Source organism: Phacochoerus africanus, chromosome 14 (genome assembly GCF_016906955.1).
Source record: "Phacochoerus africanus isolate WHEZ1 chromosome 14, ROS_Pafr_v1, whole genome shotgun sequence".
Lineage (NCBI taxonomy): Eukaryota > Metazoa > Chordata > Mammalia > Artiodactyla > Suidae > Phacochoerus > Phacochoerus africanus.
Genome location: NC_062557.1, coordinates 27,238,229 through 27,253,581, shown reverse-complemented (window position 1 = coordinate 27,253,581; position 15,353 = coordinate 27,238,229). Strand labels below are relative to the sequence as shown.

At 43.7% G+C, this 15,353-nt stretch overlaps 1 protein-coding gene across 1 annotated transcript; it reads left to right on the top strand.

The window, feature by feature from the left end:
• The first annotated feature begins 9,439 nt into the window (after nucleotides 1-9,439).
• On the top strand, nucleotides 9,440-13,578 carry TOB1 (transducer of ERBB2, 1). Its single transcript, XM_047758113.1, has 2 exons — nucleotides 9,440-9,718; nucleotides 11,623-13,578. Exon 2 carries the CDS (start codon nucleotides 11,764-11,766, stop codon nucleotides 12,805-12,807), a length of 1,044 nt encoding a protein of 347 aa, XP_047614069.1. The 5' UTR covers nucleotides 9,440-9,718; nucleotides 11,623-11,763; the 3' UTR covers nucleotides 12,808-13,578.
• Nucleotides 13,579-15,353: the final 1,775 nt, after the last annotated feature.

Genomic DNA, 15,353 nt, shown 5'->3' with positions numbered 1-15,353 from the left:
TCTGCCTACCCAGCCTCCTCTCCAGCATTTCACTTCTCACCTTCAAAAGTCATACACCAGCCACTTCAAACCACTTACTCTTTCTCAAATATTCTGTGTTCTTTCTCTGGATTAGCAAGTGCAGAGCGAAACCATCAAACAGTTTATATTGATTGAATACAAGGCACTCAAGAGCTCATGTGCAAAGATATTAAAAAAAAAAAAAAAAAAGTAAGCCATGCTGCCTGCCCTAAAAAAATTTGGAATCAGGCCAACGTAGGAGACAGGATCTAAACCATGGAAAGTTAGATAACCTAAGAATTAAATAAGACCAAGGCATGAGATTCTCAGAGACATTTTGAAGGAGGGAATGACAGTTTGGGGAAGCTGTGTATGATCAATGAGGCTGTTAATAATACTTGTTTATAGTTTAAAAGTAATTTCACATGTTTTCTTTCTTTCTTTTTTCTCTTCGAGGTCGCACCTGTGGCACGTGGAAGTTCCCAAGCTCGGGGTCCAATCGGAACTGCAGTGCTGGTCTCTGCCACAGCCACAGCAATGCTAGATCCTGGCCGCATCTGTGACCTACGCAGTGGCTTGTAGCAACACCGGATCCTTAACCCACCCTAGGCCAGGGATGGAACCTGCATCCTCACGGACACTATGTTGAGTCCTCAACTTGCTGAGCCACAACGAGAACGCCTCACGTTTTCTCAGTTGAGCTGAATCAAATTTTCATCAGCTCTAAGAAGCAAAGGAAGAGGATAAGGAGGAGAGGTCAGGAGAGAAGGAAGGAAGAGAAAATGTGAACATCTATGTAGGGTTTTACAGTTCATGAAGAATTTTCATAAGCATTATCTCATTTGATTCTCACGCAACTCAGAGGGTACTTACTGCGTCTATTAATTACCTGAGGGCTAGGACTCAGCGCAGCCCTGCTCAACTAACACCTGGCAGAGCAGAACTCAAAAGCAAATCCTCTGGTGTCAAGTTGATGATTTTTCTACTACATTTTAACTGCAGCTGAGATAGTTAGGAGGTGGGAGCCACACTGGGTCCATCTGATGGCAATGCAAGAATGTGCAAAGTAAAAAGGGAATATTTCGAGTAGCTTCCAGTAAACAGTGTGAAAAGTGAAAGAAACATCAAGGAGAAAGGGCACTGAGGAAAAGAATTAGAACTGTTTTGTATTGCCCTTTTATTATTTTTTAATTTAATTTAATTTTTTGCTTTTTAGGGACGCACTCGTGCCATATGTAAATTCTCAGGCTAGGGGTCGAATTGGAGCTACAGCCACCAGCCTACACTACAGCCACAACAACACCAGATCCAAGCCAAGTCTGTGACCTACACCACAGTTCATTTCTTGCTGAATGAGTGTCTCCTGCATGCACTTTTGTAGCTGCAGTTCATTTAATGTTACATTATTTCTGTTTTCCCCCAGACACTCAGCATTGTCATAATCATCATTGTTAATGCCTGCATTCTATGATTTAGAATAATTTATTTAATTATTGCTCAGCATGTAGGATGTTGGAAATTTTTCTGTATTAAAAAATCATTTAACCAAACATTTTTTAATATATGAGTCTTTAACTACATCCTTGATTATTTCCTTGGGAGAGTTCTATAAGTGAATTTACTGGGTCAGAGAGAGGGATTTTTTTTTAAGGCTCTTAATGCATAATGACCCGCTTTCCAGAAAGATCGTATTACTTAACACTCCCAGTGTATAATCATGTCTATCTCCTACATTTTTTTCTAGTCTTGGATAATTTGATAAGTAAGACGGCATCTCTGTTGTTGTAATCTGGATCTCTTTGAAAATATATAGGATGAAGATGTTTTCACATGTTTATCAGCTCCTTGTATTACTCTTTCAATGAATTTTCTTTTTTTCTTTTTTGTCTTTTTGCCATTTCTTGGGCCGCTCCCGTGGCACATGGAGGTTCCCAGGCTAGGGGTCTAATTGGAGCTGTAGCCACCAGCCTACGCCAGAGCCCCAGCAACGTGGGATCTGAGCTGCATCTGCAACCTACACCACAGTTCACGGCCACGCCAGATCGTTAACCCACTGAGCAAGGGCAGGGACCGAACCCGCAACCTCACCGTTCCTAGTCGGATTCGTTAACCACTGCGCCACGACGGGAACTCCTGAATTTTCTATCTACACCTTTTCTCCATGTTTCTATTAGGGGTCTTTGTGTTTTTCCCTTTAATTTGTGTGAGCATCATACACACTATGTGTCAAATACATGGCTGAACATGATTCTGATCTTAAATTTTGCACTAGAACTTGCCTAAATGTTTTAAATATGTAATCGATTTTGATGTCTAGAACCTTGATTTCCAATCTGTTGCTTGATTTTTTAACATTCAGCCTGACTCAGAGGTTCCCAACGAATGCTTAAAAAAAGAAAAGAGGACAAGAATTCCCATCGTGGCGCAGCGGAAACAAATCCAACTAGGAACCATGAAGTTGCGGGTTCGATCCCTGGCCTCGCTAAATAAAAGTTTCTGTTCCTCAGTCATACTGACCATTTTTCATGTGCTCATTAGCTACATGTGAACTGTGGCTAACCATACTGCCCAGCACAGATACAGCATCTTTCCATCACTGGAGAAAGTGCTATTAGAAAAATCTGTCCCCAAGATTCTTGATTGTTTGGCTGAAGCTGCAGACATTGTGGAGAAGAGGCAAGCCATCCACCCCCCACCCACCCCCCACCCCACCCCCTGTGTGTCCTGTCTGAATTCTTGAACTACAGGATCCAAGAGCATAGCAAGATAGATATTTTATGGGACTTCCTGTCGTGGCTCAGCAGAAACAAATCTATCATCCGTGAGGACACAGGTTCAATCCCTGGCCTCGCTCAATGGGTTAAGGATCTGGCATTGCTGTGGCTGTAGGTCAGCGGCTACAGCTCCCATTTGACCCCTTGCCTGGGAACCTTCATATGCCACAGGTGGGGCCGTTAACAAAGACAAAAAAAAAAAAGATAGATGTTTTAGGCCACTAAGTTTTGGATACTTTGTTATACAGCAATAGTAACTAGAACAGGCTGCTTTGATAAGAAAATTGAAACTTTCTTAGAAACCATCCCAGCTGATGCCTGTTTATGTCTCATTGGCAGAAGAGCCACAATGCCACCCAACTGTGTGAGGGCTGGGAAGACAGCTCTTTATTCAGGTAGACAAGGGGAACAGGATAGGATATGGCAAAGAGTAAGCTAGCAATAGTACCTGCTACAATTGTGGATGGATGGATGGAGAGATAGAGAGAGAGATCCAGAATTGCAGAACCAAGTTATCTATTTTTAAAAATAAAATTGTGGGAGTTCCTGTCACGGCGCAGTGGTTAACAAATCCGACTAGGAACCATGAGGTTACTGTTCGACCCCTGGTCTTGCTCAGTGGGTTGAGGATCCGGCGTTGCCGTGAGCTGTGGTGTAGGTTGCAGACGCAGCTCGGATCCCGCGTTGCTGTAGGCTGGTGGCTACAGATCCGATTCGACCCCTAGCCTGGGAACCTCCATATGCCACAGGAGCAGCCCTAGAAAAGGCAAAAAAATAAAAGACCAAATAATAATAATAATAATAAAATTTTTTAAAAATTGTGCGTGTATGTACATATTTCTATTTTAAGCAGAGCTGCATAATAACAAATACAATTTATGCTTTATTTTTTTTTTCTTTTTTCCTAGGGCCGCACCCAGGCTAGGGGTCTAATCGGAGCTACAGCTGCCGGCCTAGGCCAGAGCAACAGAGCCACAGAAACGTGGGATCCGAGCCGTGTCTGCAACTTACACTACAGCTCATGGCAACGCCGGATCCTTAACTCACTGAGCAAGGCTAGGGATTGAACCCGCAACCTCATGGTTCCTAGTCGGATTCGTTAACCACTGCGCCACCAAGGGAACTCCCAATTTATGTATCATTACAATGATAGAGCATTTTCAATTTTCCTTAACATACTCTGCTATGGATGAAATCTAGAATTTGTAGATTTAAGATAATAACAGTAGCTCACAGAGGCTTTAATAAATGTTTTTTGTAAGTTGTATCACTTACACACTGTATATAGTGATACATCAGTGATATATAAGTGGTATCACACTGTATCACTCCTAGAACTTGCAACTACGCTCTATGGCTGAAATAAAAATCCTTGTCCTTGGATAATAGAAAGAAATTTCAAAATTTTGTTTGGATTTTTACCCATCAAGACAATAGGGAGAGAGCAAGTTATAAGCAGACGTTTTCCTATAAGACCAGATTGTTCAGTGAAATTACCCGTTCCAAAGATAAATGGATTTGTTCAACGTTATCTAATTATCTTGTAATTACAAATGCCTGCGTTCCCACTTCTTGGACAATGTATGGCCCTCCTCTACTAATCCATATGAGAAGCCACAGGAAACCACGCTGAGGTTTCCTCAGTCATAATTCCATGCCCTCCTTCGAGATATGTTTAGGAAAGATTGGTATACTTGGTTTTTAATAACTCAATGATTAATTTATATTTGCTCTTCATTAACAACTTTTTAAATGTGCATGCTATGGTTTACATTGCATGACTGTCCAAAAGAAATGAATAACCATAATAAAAACAACAGTACATTTGTATGTTGCCTAATTTTCAAATACAGGCAAAAAGTTGATTCCCTAGAAGTGAAATGAGCCTTGGTAATACACATTGCGTGATGGTGATACTTCCATAATCCTGTCTCAATGTACAAGGAAACAGAACGAGCATTAGAAAGTTTAGGACATCTTGGAGTTCGCGTCGTGGCGCAGTGGTTAATGAATCCGACTAAGAACCATGAGGTTGCGGGTTCAATCCCTGCCCTTGCTCAGTGGGTTCAGGATCCGGCGTGGCCGTGAGCTGTGGTGTAGGTTGCAGACGTGGCTCGGATCTGGTGTTGCTGTGGCTGTGGCATGGGCCGTCGGCTACAACCCTGATTAGACCCCTAGCCTGGGAACCTCCACGTGCCACAGGTGCGGCCCTAGAAAAGGCAAAAAGACAAAAAAAAAAGAAAAGAAAATGAATACATTGTTCACTTTGGGGGCACTGAGTTTTAAATGTCAAATTTTTTTTAATTGAAAGAATTGTTGGAGATTATTTAATCCAACCCTATTTATAGATGACAGAACTAAAAGTTGATAGAAATGGGTGAAGGTGTGGAGTTCCCTTCATGGTTCAGTGGTTAATGAATCCGACCCGGAATCATGAGGTTTCGGGTTCGATCCCTGGCCTTGCTCAGTGAGTTAAGGATCCGGCGTTGCCGTGAGCTGTGGTGTAGGTTACAGATGTGGCTTGGATCCCGACTTGCTGTGGCTCTGGCGTAGGCTGGCAGCTACCGCTCTGATTCGACCCCTAGCCTGGGAAACTCCATATGCTGTGGAGCGGCCCTAGAAAAAGTAAAGAGACAAAAAATAAAATAAAAAAATTTTAAAAATAAATAAATTAATTTAAAAAGATACACATTAAAAAAAAAAAGAAAAAGAAATGGGTGAAGGTGTTCCCATTGTGGCTCAGCGGGTTAAGAACCTGACACAGTATCTGTGAGGATGCAGGTTTGATCCCTGGCCTCACTCAGTGGGTTAAGGATCCGGCATTGCCGCAAGCTGCGGCATAGGCCAGAAGCTGCAGCTCCTATTGGACCCCTAGCCTGGGAACTGACATATGCCACAGGTGCAGCCCTAAAGAGAAAAAAAAGAAAAAAAAAGGAAGGGAGGAAAGCAAGAAAGATGGGTCAACGGCTTAAGAACTCAACTAGTATCCATGGGGATGCGGGTTCAATCCCTGGCCTCGCTTAGTGGGTTAAGGATCCAGTATTGTGATGAAGAGCTGTGGTATAGGTCTCAGACTCCGCTCCCTAGCCCCATGAACTGTCATGTGCTGGGCGGCCCTAAAAAATGAAAGAAAAAAAGAAAGAGAGAGAGAGGGAGAAAGGAAGAGAGAGAGAGAGAGAAAGAAAGAAAAGGAAAGAAAAGAAAAGAAAAGAAAAGAAAAGAAAAGGGTGAAATTCTGATCTTCCAAAACCTGCTCTTCAGTACTTTTTTCAGTATGCCAGAGGGCCTCACTGTGTGTGTGTGTGTGTGTGTGTGCGCGCGCATATTTATATTTGGTTTGAAACCCTCTCATACATTTGAGCTGAGCCACAACTAGTAAAAATTTTATATCTAAATTTCTGATTTAGGAGTTCCTGTCATGGTGAAGCGGAAATGAATTGGACTAGGAACCATGAGGTAGCGGGTTCGATCCCTGGCCTTGCTCTGTGGGTTAAGAATCCGGCGTTGCCATGAGCTGTGATGTAGGTCGCAGATGCAGCTCAGATCTCAATTTGCTGTGGCTGTGGCATAAGCCAGCAGCTATAGCTCCGATTGGACCCCTAGCCTGGGAACCTCCACATGCCTCAGGTGTGGCCCTAAAAAGCAAAAAAAAAAAAAAGACTAAGTATCATCCTTAAATTTTTGATTTAAAAATTCTATGTACTGCTACTGATATTATTTATTTAGTCTTTTTAGGGCCACATCCATGGCATATGTAAGTTCCCAGGCTAGGGGTCAAATCAGATCTGTAGATGTTGGTCTACACCTCAACTCACAGCAACACCAGATCCTTAACCCACTGAGCAAGGCCAGAGATGGAACCTGTGTCCTCATGGATACTAGTCAGATTCGTTTCTGCTGAGCCATGATGAGAACTCCTATTTTTTTATTTTTAAAAAATGTTTATTTAAGTATAGTTGATTTACAATGTTTCTTCAATTTCTGATGTACAGCCAAGTGACCTGGCCACCCATACACACCCTTTATTTTTTTCATTTTTCCATCAGGTTCTTACCCAAGGGACTGGATACAGTTCCCTGTACAGTACAGCAGGACCCCATCACCCATTCCTTCTAAATATAACAGTCTGCATCTACTAACCCTAAACTCCTTGTAAGCCCCCACCTCCCCCCTGGCAAACACAGGTCTGCCTTCCATGTCCATGAACCATGCTACTGACATTTAATCAACACTTATCAGATGCTGCTCTCAAGTTTTAAACCTGGGCAGTTCAGTAAAGAGAATCTGTGCCTTCCCTTTACAGAGTTCTTGAAAAGTATAGACAAGCTTGACAAAATTACAGTTCTTCTATCCTTAGGTAGATGGATTAATCTCACCCAAGCATAATATGCTCCTATAATTACAGAGATATATTTTCCAAATTACAAATTAAGACACATGGCCCCGATTCATGATCCTGCAATTCTGGATGTTTGGTACAGTGATATTATTTCCCTAATGGTAAAAGAAATTATGTTCTAGAGCACACGAAAAGCAAGTGTTTCTCTGGGTAAACCATTCCCCAAACATCCTATATTCTTGCAATTTCTATGCTTAACTAATTATAAAATTTAAAAATAAAATAAAAAAACCCAAATGGAATTAATGTTCATTACTGAAAACAAACACAAATGAGCAAAAAGAAGACACTGAACGAATAATATAAATTGGTTTATATTATATTATATTATATTATATTATATTATATTATATTATATTATATTAACGCAGCGCAAGGGGCTTTTTACTTTAAAATGCCTCCATACTTTCACAACCAAATCTTACTCGTCCTTGTTTACAACTGAAAAACCCAAATAGTAAAAAAACAGAACAAAGAATCATTGAGTAAAAACTTCTATGCTGTTTAAAAACAATACCTGAATTTTAGGAATCAGTACAATAAACGAAAAACTCGGTCACCCGACCACTCCCACCCTCAGCCTATTTCACAAACCTACTTTCCCTCCCCCCTCACACACTTTGGGTCTTTGGAAACACTCTTTTTCAATTCTATCCTTCAAATAGAGGAGGAAAGGAAGGCAAGAGAATCAAGTTGGAGGAAAAAAAACCATAATTTTTTTTTTTTTTTTTTTGCGTCCATAAAGCTGGTTTGTGCCGCAGGAGCACGGCTGGTCTGCACAGCCAGCTTCGCAAACACTCCACTCCTCGGTGGATTGTGGTTTAACTTCCACGTAGCAGGTAGAGAGTGCAAGCCCCCTCGGTTTTGAGAGGAAGGCGGCGCCCCAATTGGTGTTTTTCCAGGAAGCACTCCTTGAGGGCTGAAGAAAGCGGAGAGGGGAAGGCCGGGCAATGGGCGTTTCATTCATTGCTCCTCTTTCTCCCCCTCCTACCCTTCTCTCCCCTTAGACCTTCTCGCTCCTTTTCCCAGTGCGAGTTTGACGTCGGTCTCCTGGATACCAGACGGCCAATCGCCTGGTTGCTAGGGGAGAAGCCTGGCCAATGAGGCGTCGTTGCTACCTGTGAGTAATATTTTTAGCCGAAAGAGACGCCTGGTTCCGCTCCCAGTGTTAACTTGGGGTAATTCTCTGCTGCAGGTTGTGAAAAAGAAGCGTTTGCCCGCCCCTTTTGAGTCCCTGTCTTTCCCTGCTCCCTATTTTTTCACCCATATTTCAACTAAGATAATTTTATCTTAAACGTACAATATAGGAAGGCACTGTGTTTATTATGTGTATTCATGTTAAAACAGGCACTTGAAATACACGCATGCACATATACACTTAGATACGTACGCAACTTGGCATGGAGGGCTGGACTGGGACATTCGGAATAAAATGTGATTCTTCTTATACTCTCAAGACACCCCCACGTCCGAGTTGCTGCCAGGTTGCACGGGGAGGTCTGAGGTGGGAAGCGGAGGCAGTTAAACTGTCACCGGGGCGGGAGGTGTGGCCGGGTGGTCTTCCCTTCCCCACCCCCAGCCTGGCACAGCAGCTTTGGATTCTGCAGTTGCCCCTCTCAGGACAGCAGTTGGCCTAGGCCCTTGCGGTGATTTAATTAACCGAGTGCACGAGTCCTTGTCACACTTCGCCCTTTTTCTAGGCTCTCTTGGGTGCACTGGAGGCCGACGTGGTAGCTCGTCCACGAATGGGATTTTCCTCGGCCACAATCCCACTCGGGTGGAGCATGCTTTGTAAATCCTCCCCTCCCTCTCGAGATCGACAGCTCGCCACAGTTCTCCCCAGCCGCTTCGCCTCCAGCTCCGTTCCCCTCCCCCCTCCCCCCTGGTGCTCTCGGCCTAGACGCAGAGTCAGCCGCCCCAAACCACCGCTGTCGCCTTCACTGGCACGTCTCTCCTCCAATCCCTTTCTAATTTTTCTTAATCCCGCCCACAGTGACTCCAGATCGTCGGTTCATTGGCCATCCTGGAGCCTGAGGGGTGTGGCCTGCCCGCCCGGCCCACCGCCTCGGTTTGGGACATGGGCAGGAGGGACTTGGCCAATGGCGTCCGGGGGCAGGGCAGGGGCGGAGCCAGCCGGTGAGGGTCTCGGGTGCTGGGTGGGAGGATGGGGAATGGTGACGCCGCCCGGAGCTGTGTGACGCGGGGCGGGCGCGCGCACCCCTACGGGAGGGGATGGGGGGGCGGGGAGGAGACTATAAAACGAGAGGCGGGGCGCGCGCCGCGGCAGAAGGAGCAAAGCTCTGGCCCGGCGCAGAGTGGGCGCTCTACGGGGACGCTGGGCCGGGCACCGGGCTGTGTGGAGAAGTGGGCGCGCTCACCTGACCCCGTCCTCGCCAACCCGAGCCAGACGGGGCGAACTCCTGAGGCTCTCGTCCTCCGCAACCTCCTCCCGGCAGCGTCGGCGTGCACTAGGCCCAGCCAGCTCGCTGCCGCCGACCCTCCCTTCTCCTCCGCCCAGCCGCTGGGTCTGTGGTGGAAGCAACCCGTAAGTATCGAGGGGCGGCGGCGGGCGGGGGCAGGAGGAGGAGGGGCTGCAGCAGCGTCGAGCCGCGGGCCCTTGGGGGCTCGGGACGGCGGCGTCGCGGCCCGGGAGTGGAGGGGAGCGGCTCTCAACACCCGACCCGAGGTAGCTCCGAGGGGCCCGGGTGCGCCCGGGAGCTGGAGGCGGGGCTGGCCGGCGCTTTGGGCTCGGCGGGGCCGGGTGACCGGGGAAGGGCGGCCCGGGGCGAGCTGATGGGAATCGGGGGTTGGGGTGCCCAGGAGCAGCAGCGAACGCGAAGGGAACGCTGGGCTCTGCGGGGCGGGTGGCTGGCCGGCCCGAAAATGGTGCCAGGGAACCAGCGCTCCCCAGGCTCTGGCCGGGTCCCAGGAGCCTTGAGGCGGGGGGCAGGGAGCGGCGGGTCGGGTTACGGCTGGGGCGGGGGGAGGGGAGCGGCTGACCCGGTGCAGCCGGCGCGGCGACCCGCCGGGTGTCCGGGCCCCTGGCCCCAAATGGTCGCATTTCCATCTCTCGTGGCCTTCCTCCTCCTCCTCCTCCTCCTCCTTGAAGGAGGAGACTTGTACTCTCTTCCTCCTCCTCTTGGCTGCTGCCGCTGTAGCGCTTGGGCTCTGAGGGCTGTGAGCAGAAATCTAATGAGACCCAACTGGCTGTTTATGTAATTCTTCACGCTCCTGTCTTAAGGCGTTGCTTTGAAACTACCTTCTGCCGAGCCTGAATTTCGCTCGGCTGCACCTTCAAGCAATTTGGCCTAATCGGCTGCCTTTGCCAGCACTCAGGGCTTTTGGCTTGGAGAGTGTTTGTAGTTTAGGGCAGCCGGAGACTCTTTCTCCTTTGTCACTACGAGTATGGAAAAATGAAACAGATGAATTATCAACTTGATTTTTAAATGTCCTTTTAGATCAACCTCAGATCCCTCCTTTGCAAATATCTTCTGTTTGCCCTTGATCTTTCCTTATCCCCCCCCACCCAGTGCTGATCCAGCAAACGTTTAAAGGTCGACCTTATCGTACACGCTTGTCCGGCTGTTTTCTTATCACGAGGGATGGAGGTGATTTTAAAAATCAGAGTAAAACTCAGAAACTCTGCCCTTTCAACAGAATAATCAATAAATTTTTGAAATTCATTGTTTCTTTTGTTAGGCTTGATGCCCACGAGGTATTTTCAAATTTAGAAAAATACACGTTGAAAAGAAAAGCACAGAGAAGCTTGATTATTTCATTTTGAGCACTTAGTATATTTAAAACAGCAACTGTGTAGGATAATTTGGTTCATGATTATCATCCACTAGGATGGCAATTCATTTAGTATTTTTTACCCTTAACTTTAGTATCATGAGCTTTGGAAATTAAAATAATTTTCCTGACTTCTCAAATTTCAAAATGTTTATCGATAAAACAAGATGTAAGTAGTCTGTATCCAAAATGAACTGAAATAACAGCATTCGTTTCTACATTGGTGAATAGGAGTATAACCAACTTCTAAAACTTTGGTATGTGTATGTATATAACTTCGGTATATATGTGCCGAGTATAGTTTCCAGTACATATTTTTGTGAGAACTAAGGGAAGAAAAAGAAGGAATATGCTCTATACCCCGGAAATATTTTTTTCTCTTAGACCTCTATTCAGAAACAGAAAGCTAATAATAGGCTTAAAAAAAAAACATTGTTTTAACTGTAAATCCTCAGTTTTTCCTTGAGCTTTTGATCTTCAATAAACAGTTTTGTATTGTATGTTCATTTATTTTGTGTTGATTATATTTTTCAGACTTGCTAGCTTATTAGATTTTTTTTGCAAAAGTGAAATTACTCTAGGGTAGAAAAAGGTTGTGGAACTTAACATTTATCTTACGTGGACATGTTTGCTTTTGTTTTGTTTGTTTTCTTTAAGGAACAAGACCACTCAAGGTGAAGGATATCTACTAATACCAGCACTTTGAATGAAAGTTTGTTTCTCTGCCACAAATTGAACACTTTTGTGTGTGTCTGGGGGGGAGTTGAAACACAAACCTAATTTTGTGGCATAGCAGCTATGCAGCTTGAAATCCAAGTAGCACTAAATTTCATTATTTCATATCTGTACAATAAGCTTCCCAGGAGACGTGTCAACATTTTTGGTGAAGAGCTTGAAAGACTTCTTAAGAAGAAATATGAAGGGCACTGGTATCCTGAAAAGCCATATAAAGGATCAGGGTTTAGATGTATACACATAGGGGAGAAAGTGGACCCAGTGATTGAACAAGCATCCAAAGAGAGTGGTTTGGACATTGATGATGTTCGTGGCAATCTGCCACAGGATCTTAGCGTTTGGATCGACCCGTTTGAGGTTTCCTACCAAATTGGTGAAAAGGGACCAGTGAAGGTACTTTATGTGGATGATAATAATGAAAATGGATGTGAGTTGGATAAGGAGATCAAAAACAGCTTTAACCCAGAGGCCCAGGTTTTTATGCCCATAAGTGACCCAGCCTCATCAGTGTCCAGCTCTCCATCGCCTCCCTTTGGTCACTCTGCTGCTGTAAGCCCTACCTTCATGCCACGGTCCACTCAGCCTTTAACCTTTACCACTGCCACTTTCGCTGCCACCAAGTTCGGCTCTACCAAAATGAAGAATAGTGGCCGCAGCAACAAGGTCGCACGTACTTCTCCTATCAACCTCGGCTTGAATGTGAATGACCTCTTGAAGCAGAAAGCCATCTCTTCCTCAATGCACTCTCTGTATGGGCTTGGCCTGGGTAGCCCGCAGCAGCCGCAGCAACAGCAGCAGCCATCCCAGCCGCCGCCGCCGCCGCCACCACCACAGCAGCAGCAGCAGCAGCAGCAGAAAACCTCTGCCCTTTCTCCTAATGCCAAGGAATTTATTTTTCCTAATATGCAGGGTCAAGGTAGTAGTACCAGTGGAATGTTCCCAGGTGACAGCCCCCTTAACCTCAGTCCTCTCCAGTACAGTAATGCCTTTGATGTGTTTTCGGCCTATGGAGGCCTCAACGAGAAGTCTTTTGTAGATGGCTTGAATTTTAGCTTGAATAACATGCAGTATTCTAACCAGCAATTCCAGCCTGTTATGGCTAACTAAAAAAAGAAAAGAAAAAAAAAGTGTATCGTACAAATTAAAATGCTTGGACCCAAGGGGGATTTTTTTCTATAACCTCCTTGAGATTTTTTTTTTTTTTTTTTAAAGCTTATAGTAAGGATACATTCAAGCTTGGTTACAAAAATAAAACATGCATCATTTTTCATTGCCAACCAAGCACAAAGTTATTTTATACTGACTGTATATTTTAAAGTATACTCTCAGATATGGCCTCTTACAGTATTTAAGATATAGCAAGGACATGGCTGATTTTTTTTTTTTTTATAAAAAATTGGCACTAATAAGTGGGTTTATTGGTCTTTTCTAATTGTATAATTTAATTTAGTACAAAGTTTGTAAAATATCAGAGGATATATATATATTGTTTCTACGACATGGTATTGCATTTATATCTTTTTACTACAGTGATCTGTGACAGCAGCAGCTTCATGTTGTATTTTTTTTACTGAAATTGTAAAATATCCATCTTAAAGACATCAACTATTCTAAAAATTGTGTACAGGATATTCCTTTAGTGGTGGAATTAAAATGTACGAATATTTGCTTTTTCAAAAAAAAAGTATTTTCTGTTAAAAGTTTAAAGATTTTTGCTATATATTATGGAAGAAAATGTAATCGTAAATATTAATTTTGTACCTATATTGTGCAATACTTGAAAAAACGGTATAAAAGTATTTTGAGTCAGTGTCTTACATGTAAAGAGGGACTGAAATAGTTTATATTAAGTTTGTATTAAAATTCTTTAAAATTAAACATGTTTATCATGGTGTTTGTTTTTAAGCCTTTGCCAAAGGTCTGATTCTGGAATTAATGATGTTGTAAATCCTGGTTAAGACAGAAAGATCTGACTCACTGGATCGCAAAGGAAAGCAGTTACTCTAGTAGGGCACAGACAGTAGTTTGCCACATAGAAAGCTGCCCCTAGCCTGACAATGCTGGGGACAGCTTTTTTGTTTTTAGCAACTGTCTTCATTCCATGTCTTGTTCTCCCCTTGATAGGGGTGGTATGCTACGGCAAGTCAGCCCTATATTATAGCAAGTTTTAAAACGAGTCATGCTGACATCTAAGATGGCGTTAGGTGGTAACATGAAATGCACTCATGTAAACGGAGAGGATTGATTTGATGTGTATATGGAGAATGACCAAAGGATCAGTTTTCTCGTTCTGCATGGGAGATGAATAGCTCAGAAAACTTGCTGGGACAGCAGACCTTGAAAATTGGGTCTGTTTTTCCTAATCCTTACACTAGAGGATAAGTTGTGTGTAGCTACAGAATTTATGATTAAAATCTATTCAAGATTGGACACGTTGCTAAATAGGAGCTTTTGTGTGCATTTTTCCTAGCATACACACTTTTTTGCTTTTGTTTTTGCAAGTGGACATCCAACCTACTGGTTTGGGGTGTTCAAAGATTGATTAGTCATCTATAATGTGTCAAATTGTAGTGGCTCATTAAGGGTGGAGGGGTTTTTTTAGCTGAGCTGCAAGAGTATTTTTTTTAAAGTAATGAGTCATTTCACTGTTTAGTGTTCATTGATACCGTGTTGACATCATATGGGGGGGGATCGTCTTGACTCAGAAGAAAAAATAACTTTCTCTGTACTTTTGTAGTAAGAAACCAGCACTGTCTGGTTAACTTGTGAAGTAAATTTGGTCTCAAATGAGTTTTTTTGGATACCAGTCTACAAAAGCCTTTTGTCTGTTAGCCTTGCAGTTTCGAACAATAAAAATTTTAAGGAAACAAGTACTGGAAATAACAGCTAAGCTGTTCTGCCAGCTCCATGGTAAGGCCTTTGTCCTTTAGTGGACAGAATGAGGTTATGAAGAAGTATTGGGATAGTGAATGGAACCAACAGAGACTGGTCTGCCTATTGCCATCAGTTAAGTTCTGTGATCACAAAGTTTGGATAACTAAGAACAATCAGTAACGGTTTTAAGCCCTGGTTTCTGCTGGAGACGTTTGAGTGAAGTTATCATAGGCTTAACTTGGAAGAAAAATGCCTTTTTATAAGGGAAAAAAGGCTAGAGTTCGCTTTTTCTGGAAATCAAAATAAGGCAACTGGGGAGTTCCCTGGTGGCTCAGTGGGTTAAGGATCTAGTGCTGTTGATTCTCTGGCTGGGGTTGCTGCTGGCCAGTAGAGGCACAATAGAATTTGTAACAGTCTAAAACACTAATACATTTCATATTTTAAGTAATTGAGCTTAAGGTAAATAGTCATGTCTTTCAAATCTTGGGCATGTATGTACTGGCAAAAAATCTTAGGGAAGTTTCATATTGGTACAGGTAGTGATTTTGGTATTTGAAAAAGCTCAATTTTATCTTGATTGGTTTCAAGAAAATTAGTTGAATTTAAGTTGATTTGAGCTTGGTATTATTGAGGACTATATGATTTTTTTTTTTTTTGTAAAGATTGAGCAGTGGTGGGAGTTCCTGTTGTGGCTCAGTGGTAACGAACCCAACCATGTCCAAGAGGACATGGATTCGATCCCTGGCCCTGCTCAGTGGGTTAGGGATCCAGCATTGCCC